The 9,440-nt window shown below is 37.6% G+C and overlaps 1 protein-coding gene across 1 annotated transcript; it reads left to right on the forward strand.

The window, feature by feature from the left end:
* The first annotated feature begins 1,816 nt into the window (after positions 1-1,816).
* Positions 1,817-4,285, forward strand: LOC144446656 (uncharacterized). The gene is made up of 2 exons (XM_078136470.1): positions 1,817-1,996; positions 2,345-4,285. The coding sequence occupies exon 2, from the start codon at positions 2,369-2,371 to the stop codon at positions 3,182-3,184; it is 816 nt and encodes a 271-aa protein (XP_077992596.1). The 5' UTR covers positions 1,817-1,996; positions 2,345-2,368; the 3' UTR covers positions 3,185-4,285.
* Positions 4,286-9,440: the final 5,155 nt, after the last annotated feature.

The raw sequence follows: 9,440 nt of genomic DNA on the forward strand, positions 1-9,440 counted from the left end.
CAGACTGTGCTTCCGGCACGATTTTACTGACCGTCTGTATCGGTTCTGTCAATCCAGACTAACCACATTCAATAGTGAGAACCTAATCAAAGTCAGTTAAAAAGTAACTGATGATTGTTGACTGCAAGAAGTATTGTAATAGTTTGCGATTCACACTAACGTGTGAATGTTGCATCATTACAAGTTTGTTTAGACGCGATAAATCAAATGACTGAGTTTGTTTTGTGTTGCCATGGCAATTTTTCCCAACTTTAATATGGTCATACTTAATACACGGTTAGAAATTAAACTGATTCGGAAGTAACACATTTAATGAAATTCAAAGTATGTTCATATATTGAGAATGAAGGTTAACGATGAAGAGTTGTTTTTTTATCATATTTGCAAATAATAGGATATTAACCATTTACCCAGTATGGCCAAATGCGTCACATTCTAACTTGAGGCAACTTAAAAAGATGAAAAGGGTACATTAATGCCAACGGCTATCACAACAAAAGGTATATTAAATCATCATAACACGGAGGTTAATGACACAAAGTATGTGATCACCACAAGTGTCACAATTCCCGTGGAAAGTATACCTAACCATCGGAGTATCCATACCCCTACGCGTGGCCTTCTTTCAATGGAAATTTCCAATTGCCAACAACACACAAATATGTGTTTGTATTGATGGAAACGCACTGTGGAGTGTTTTCTTTGGCGTAAGTGCCGATGGACAAAACTACCACGTCATAGTATGTAATGTCAGACATCACATAATATTCGGTTTCATTTATTTTCTCCCATTTTGAAATAATGATGGATTCATTACAAGAATTGTTTCCAACTGAAACACTTTGGATGAATTTTGAAATCTTTGCATATTCAAAATGTATGTTTGTTTCTTTTGTTTTATGTGATATTCAGTATTTCTCCGCTTCTAGAGTGAACTATATTGCGAAGTCAGTGCCAATGAATGAAATATTCAAATTTCCGGTTGTGTTTTTTTTATGATTTCGGTTTAGTTCATGGAGTCATCGTGTAATGCTACTAGGCACTCAGTAAGTCCGGATCTGCTGTAATTTGTCATTTTTCATTTTGTAAACCAGAGAAACTATTATAGGCACGTTGATTGAGTTGTTTTTCTTCTGTGTCGAGTTTTCGAATTTCAACTTGGGTAGCCATGTGTGGCAGTATGCGTGTTATTTTTCAATAGACTAAACTTGCGATTAAATTGACCAATTGTACGCCTTCATTGAGTAGGTACGAAGAGTTCGTTGTCATAATAAGTATTATAATTTGCCTCATTTCACGAACTCCCTGCGTGTACTGCTAGAGAACAATTGACTTTCGGGATCGCCTTTGCAGTCAGACGTGAGTAGCAGCGTATCAAGGTCTCTAGAGAAAAATAAAATCAGATGAACATGGTCATGAAATTACCGTAGCTTGACACCCCCGGGGAAATTCCCAACGGAAATCTTGTATATAATACAAAATAAACTTTCCACTTTTTGTTCCATAATGAATGAAATTTGTCATATTTGAATGTTATTTTTTCTGAGCATCACCCAAAAAGGAGAAAAGTTTACAAAAAGGGTCAAAATTTAAAAAACAACTCAATACAGCTGTTCTGAGCGTTTCCATCGTTACGGCAGGTTGAATGACTCGAACCAACCCTAATACGCATGTGCAGAAAGTCCGTGTTTGATTGGGTTCATCGGATCGTGTTTGGTCGTCCAGGCTTTCGCTCCATTTGCGTCATCACCCTATAGGTTTCCTTCACATGTAAATAAGACTATAGTCTGCGTTGTGCCGCGGGGGCTTTTATGTCCAGTCACCCTTGTCAACTTTCTATAGTCTTGCATACCACGTCGCTGAGTATATAAGAGTAGGCTTTCATCAAGACATCTCTGCTACCGAGTACAGTCCAGTAACGTGTCAGCAAGTCGTCAGAAGCGTTCAACTCTTCTGAATTTTGTTGGATAATTACACTATCGAGTGTTTTGCTCAGGTGAGTTTACATTATCATATCATCAATTAACGTGACAGTAAGTATAACGCTACTGTCCACTACCCGAGTTCTTTTTTATTCCCTCATTCAACTTCAGAGACGCGGAGAACTGAAAGTGTTCGTATTGACTTGTCAGTGTGTGTGTTTTGTAAATACAAAAAAAAAAGAAAATACAGCCTTGACTTATTCCAATTGTGAAATCGCATCACTGCCAAAATTTGTAAGATCAAAGACACTGGCTTCGTAAAGTTTAGTGTAAACAGCTATGGTTCTATTTCACGGTTGGTGGTTTTATTTTTGAAACGTTTGTTTCTGACTTTTAATCGGTCTTTTGTTTGCCGTTTACAGATCGGACTCCATTTCATCGACCTCATGAAAAGCATGTGTAGAGACGATTTACTAAGACGCCAAGTACTATCGACATTTCCTCCAATTTCCGTAACCACCGATTCCCGTTCACGGCAAAACGAACGAGGAAGTACGGATAGCGTATCACTGTATAGTAAAAATAAATTGTCCAATGTGTGGTCGAGGAACTTACAAAGTAATGCGTTATCGAACAAATCGTTCATGCGCAAACGACTAACGCAACGAGCAGAAACGGAAAGACCTGCCACTACATTTACAAGGACAACTAGAGAAGCTAAGACCGGACTTCCAAGAGAACGAACAACTGTAGACCTAAAAGATTTACACGGCGGGGAAAAGGACTATCACAGTTGTAAATTCACAAGCCGGTCAAACTCTACGACAACTCCGTTAACACAGCGAAATGAACGTGATGGAACGGATAAGAGGAGGAGAGAGTCTTCCAGTACGAACTCATCGTCACTTCCTAAAATGGCTCAAAAGAAGAAACCCACCTTGACAACCGCTGAAGAATCAAGGCCAAGTGTTCAGCGAGAAATGACTGTCATTATTAAATACGACGAGGATGATGAATATACATTTGCCAAACAAACTTCAAAAGAAAACAAACTTAGTCTATCATTTCGGCCAACTCTTGAAACTGCCCTTGAGGGTGACGAGGACACATGTGATTCAGTTGGCTATCTTCAGCCAGCTAAAAGTCGAAGTATTCTAGAGTGGTTAGATTCGTGCGAAAAAGCAAAGAATGAACCACTCGCAGAAAGCGTAAAACAAAGCGAGGAACATTTACCGTTCATTTCCGACACCGGTAATGCATAGTACATGTGTTGGTTTGTTTGACTTTGACGTGTAGAGAGAAACAGTTTTACATGAACCATTTACAATTTACAACTCAACAAGAGATACATCATTCAAGACGTACAAGCCAGATTTATTGGCCTAACTGAAACAGTTTATGTCAATTTCAGTGGTTTTTATTATACAATGAGAAGTTTAAAAACGATTTTGATTTACAAAGGAATGCCGGCATAAGTTTGAACTTGATAGATAAAATATGTACATCATCTAAAGTTCGAACAGGTCAGGAATGGCAATAAAGCGAATTTGTAAAAGAAATTACATCATGATCAAAAAAACTCCCGTTTAGGAAAACAACAGCATATAAATGCCAACCAACCACAGAGTTTCGAATTCTTTGATGCTGAAATTATCATCAGATGGTGCAAGCCATCCCCGTATTTCCGTCCATTTAGCCTAATATATGACGCACAAGTAATTTTTATGCAACGGTGAATTTTAATTTCCTAATTTATTTTAAAGGTCGCTGGAGTCGGAAATAAGAAAACAACGAATGTGAAATATTCACTTTGTCAAGCGTGTAATATATTGTAGAGTAAATAGTATTTTCTTTATGAGTTGAGTATTTTGTTAGGATAAAATAAGACATACGACATATGGCAATATCTAAATCCCAAAACATGTTTAAAGAACATACAGAGAATTTTTACTTTAAAGGGTGGTTTACTTTGCCAGTAACCTTTTAACATTAAAAGTGTATATTATCTTTTATGGACGACTTGCAACACGTTGTGTTGTTAAGCAAAAACCATTACGACGATTGACTACGCAAAGGGACAAGCTGACATTGTTAATAATTTATGTATGCTGAAAATGTGGATGTAGTACACGGAAGGTGACCTTCAGCCTGAGAATTAGTTATCACCGAGGGATGTTTTGAAAAGCGGTATTGAAAAGCACAACTACCAACAAGGGTGTATTTCATCACTCCGGTCTTTCAGTACATAGTTCGTTCCTAAATTACGTTGCAATGTAAACGCTTCAAATTGATACAAATTTGCTGTTGTTCAGCGAATTTGAAGAATAAAATATCGCCTGGGACCATGTTTCCAGAAGAACAAAAGAATATAGTTGTTATTGTATCTGTCTGTCTCTATCATAAAGGCTATTGTTTTCTTTGAATCGAGTCTGCGCTCATTCATCATCACCTTGTCCTCATTATTAGAGAGCGTTCATTGTAGTTTTTTATGGATAACATATATTGCTACTACAGTCATTTGAAACAAGTATTGTCTAAATGTTCTAGCGGGTCACTGTGGGTTTAACTACAGAAGGACCCGATTAATCCACACAAAACAAAACACCGTGGTCTATGGATATCCACCCATGCATGGGAATAGAAATTTGCATGTTTGAATGACGAAGACATATTTATGAAATCCAGTAGCCTTACAGAAGTTAAACTCGCCGTGTAATTGATCAATTCATAACGTTTGCAGGAAATGATCACCCTAATATTGGACCCGAGATTTAGAATTTTGGTAAAAAATACACATCATTCTCTAGTTTCGATGTGAGATGTTGAAAAGTTCGACGTTTCAGTTTCTCGTTTGGAACTTTCGGGCATTAAAAATAAAATTTGTAGATGAAAATCAAATTTCGGGTTAGTTGTAGATAAGACAAGTTAAAATCTACGAGACCATGTCTATAGATCATACCTTCTCTTATGCAATGCAGGTAGCAAGTAGCATACAAACGTTAGAACATTGTTATATGAAAAACTATGACGTAAGGGGTTTGATAATAACGTTATAATTCCACGTCTCTACTAGTAGCACTGTATCTACAATGAATAAAGGTGAATTGCTATACCCTGGATCGAAGTGCAAAGCTATATCAGTTTGCCTAACGCACTTGAGAATGTAATATCGGTATTTTCATTCTATACCCAAACATTCGAGACAGCCTAAGTAGATTCGCGTTACATGTCTGGCTTGTGTCTCGATATCGGTGTCACGGAATGTTTTCTGTCGGCACAAAAAACACCTTACGTCAGCTTAGTTTACCCCAGTGGTGTATAACTCAGTGATTGATCCGAAACAGACCGGAACGTGACGAAAATGTTAAATCAGGTGTGTCCTAAACAAGACAAATGTACTGAATATAGAAGATGTGCCATGATTGGTCAATGAGCGCTAATTTTCATTAGTGTGCAGTCGACAGCGAATCAGAGGATGTGTTGTAGATGTTGCGGTTGGGGTGTCTTTATTGTTGTAGTTGCCCATTACAACAAGTGGTTGGACATTATAGCGTTGTTTGCAGTTCAACCCATGAATCAAAACTCACCCCAATAAGTCATTATCTATTTACAGGGAAAGATTTGAGTTGATGCCTTTCATGCGCCCAGAGCATGAGGGTTTCTCACCCGAGTCTAGCCACAATTAGCTTATTCGTCATCGAATTAAAACTAAAAAAAGGGAAGAAAGACACAAACCACGGACATATCAGCGAAATAAACTCCCAACGCAAACTATCCCAACACAAACCATTCATTCGGTTCACCAACTGCTTGGATTTGAATTTGAACATGAAACAACTGATGAATTAATGTCCGGCGAGTATTCAAAATTACCTTAGGTTTCGCAATAAATTGACTACAATAGAGGCCAGGCAATCAATACTTGTGTTGGTTGTCTGCTAATAGAACCGTAGGACTTAACAAAATCTGAAAAAAAAGTGTTTTAAAAATTAGTTTGGGCTCAGACGGAACTGGTTTGCTAGTGACGAACACAGACAGATTTACGCTCCGCCTTTACCGTTCCATTCTTCACTGCATTGTCTAAACAAACAATGACGGTCTGTAGTTTGTATGTACAATACAAGACGATATTGTATGAATAGCCTGACCACACTCCATGGCTTATATACTATGGGTTGTACTCTTCACCAAAAGAAATCCCAAACAATTTCGTTTCAAAAGGTCCATCGGTTTCGGATTATGTCGGACAAATTAACACCATCTTACAAAGTGAGACTGTTACCTAGGAAACCAGATGACGGCATTTACTTGTCGCTTATTGTAAGTTGTCTACCGAGTCAAAACACAAAATCAGAAGAAAAAATGTTTTGTTTGGAACTCAGCCTGGGGATTTTTTGTTATTCTTAATCAGCACAGCTTGTCACAATGTTTCGGAGAAGCACTAGACAATTTGTAATTCCGTCAAAATAATTTCCCATGGTGCAAACTTGACCAGACACCGCGCGTCATAATTGTCTGTAGTTTTTTGGTCTCAGTACACTGGCATGGGACTAATGATTATGTCGGACACTCTGAACCCCCTTCATCTGTATAGGATATCAGCTCCCCTGTCGAGACATTGAAATCAAATAGTGTATTTAGTGTAGGGTTTTCTTGGCCAGACGTGTATTCATGTCAAAATCTGTGAGAAAACGTAGTTCGGTAAAACCACGGAGGTACTAGTAGAACAAACAGCTTTACCCCCATCGATAAAATCTTTCATGGGTAAAACAGATACGAATGCAATGGAAAGAAAGAAAGAAAGAAAGAAAGAAAATAACGTTCACAACATGTTTGCGTTAAATTCTGTATTTAACGCAAATTTTATTCTGTACGTATTTTATTGGAATTTATCTCGACATTGTAGACTTATAAGATTACTTGTTACATCAAAGCTGTTGATCATGCACGCCTTATTGTTGTAAAAGAATTGACTGAATTCATGATGGCTACCTCTTGGCTAACCATAATATCTTCGACCTCTGCTTTGGGTCAGTTTGATCGACCATAACATGATCTTTAAATCTGTCACCAGTTCGTCAAAATGTTTTACACTTTTGGAGCAAAGTCTACAATTCAATATTATGGCAACCACTCCACGGAAATCTTGGCAGCCCATAGACTTTCATCGGTATCGGCAGTATAATGTAACTTGTGTGTCGATAATTTTGGCGTAATAAGACCAATTACATGTGTATATATACAGTGATCCATACAGTAGGATGGCATAAATAATACTAGAGTGTGCTTGGCTGTCCGCATCCGATCAACACATTTACGACTATCACACGGGTGATAAAAAGTAAATGGCATATAATAAAATGTGTGTGCGACGACGATAAATACGTCGCGTGGAAACTCGCACAATAACCTAAAGAATTTTATTTTTCCCTACTCTGTCTGATGGCCTTCGCGTTTCTAGGCAGAGATTGACATTTTTTCACAGTTACATAGTAAACCAAGTTTAATATGTGAACACACTAGTCACGCGTTTATATAAATGCAACTTTTTTTCCCAAAGGCACCATAATTTACCAGTAAATTATTGGTTTGTTTGTGATTTGTAGGAAAAGTCGAAAACTATTTTCAAGAAGTCGTGGAAGGCACTTGTAGTGAGGAATGATCTATTAGAACTCCATGTGCTGCAAATATTGACTTAAAAGTTCATATGGGGTCATATAATATATGGTAAGTGTTAACCGGGTCTCTCTTCATTGTATATAGTAAGCGTTTCATTCATATTGGCTCTGTCCCCACTTGAGTCGAATTTAGAACAAATTAAGCTGAATGACCGCTCTATGGTAGCACGGATAGAAACGGGTTTACTTTAGTTCACACCGTCTGTGTCACACGCATGTGTCCACATAACCGGTCATCTCGAATTAAATCACCACAAAATTGAACTTGAACTACCCACCAACATTAAGAGGGTGTATTAGATGTGTTCATGGAAAACCATATAGTCGATCACACTTGGTGGTTTATTTCAAGGGCTAACACATACACCAGATTTCACAGACGTGGGAGAGTGGGCGAGGTCCCTCTGAGGTGGTAAAGACTGTTACAAAATATGTGAGGAGTTTTCATCCTCGGAACAATACCGGCGGACACATACAACGACCCTCATCTAAAGAGATGCCAGTTTAGGGCGAGTAACGTTGTAAATACTGAAAGTGTAATTAAAATCGTTGATGACAGAGAATGAATGAAACATTTTCGCTAGAACAACTTGGATCGAAATACATTATATCAACAATTCAATGAGTAATCGAATCAACTTAGAAGTTGTTTTCTAGTGCTCACACGAGTGTTGTGAATTGGGGATAAAATATTTACTGTATTCCAAAGGAATGGACTGTGTCTGTTTATACCTCTCCGTCATTTTTATGATGCAAAATTATTCACGTGGCATCATACAGGGAACGCTTGAAAAATGTTGGGGTTTCCACTCATGGACTATGCCTTTAGTTCTAAGGCAAGGATATCAAAGTTTGACATTAGAGCTTCGGTAGATGTAAACGTCCCGCTATATATAGTTGTGTATGTGTGTACATTGTCGGCAAAATACTCAAAAACCTTTTAATACAAACAGTTCAATCGTTCCGAACAGCTGAATTACATTTCTGCTAATCGTTGATGATGTTGCTGAGTACACTGACTTGATTTGTAAACAGTCGTGATAGAAATACGAACCACTTCCTAGCTGTTCAGCAAATCATTGTGGAATACTGATGGAGCTTTGCATATAGGTGCTTGATCATATGCGTGCGTCAACAATCACAACAAAATAATTAAAACACACTAATACACGTTTCAATAAATCATATTTCTCCCTTAGAAATCAGAAATAACGCACCGTCTAAAAAAATGTTTTGAATTATGTTTACGCTCATATACTTTTCAAGTTCCGCGGCCAACTCCGAGAATGCATAATGATTTAGATTCTATCACAGCGCCCTCACTGTTGGAAACTGGAACCGTAGAAATGGAATGTTCATAATTTCTTATTTCAAAAGGATTGCGAGCAACTGCATGCCATCTAGACTTGATTTTAACAAGTATTTTACCACGTTTTTTTAATATCATGACTGTCATATTCTTGTGACAGAATACAATAATTGATAACCACAGTTCAAATTCGTCTACTGTTTTCTTACGTCGTCAATTACGTAGGGCTAGCTTTCACGAGAGCTAAGTTCAACAACTGAACTGAGCTGAACTAATTCTAGAGCTGAGCTACTAAGATCAAATTTTGGGAAATATTTTCAATAATTCTTTCATAGCATGACCTCCTGCTATCTTACTGATACTTATTAAAATCATACTTCAAACCCAAACAGTATTCACAATTTACTACAGCATTCAAATCCGAATACAAACGAAAAAATGTATACAAATTGTTGCCTTCCAGACTCAGCTATTCATGAAAAGGTAGTATCGAAATAACGATTGAAAATCATATCCCGAGGAACTCGGTAA

The sequence above is a fragment of the Glandiceps talaboti genome, chromosome 15 (assembly GCF_964340395.1).
Source record: "Glandiceps talaboti chromosome 15, keGlaTala1.1, whole genome shotgun sequence".
In the NCBI taxonomy this organism is placed as follows: domain Eukaryota; kingdom Metazoa; phylum Hemichordata; class Enteropneusta; family Spengelidae; genus Glandiceps; species Glandiceps talaboti.

Bases quoted from the DNA above. Each gene is read 5' to 3' on its own strand.
- LOC144446656 (XM_078136470.1), top strand. From the start codon at position 2,369: ATGAAAAGCATGTGTAGAGACGATTTACTAAGACGCCAAGTACTATCG.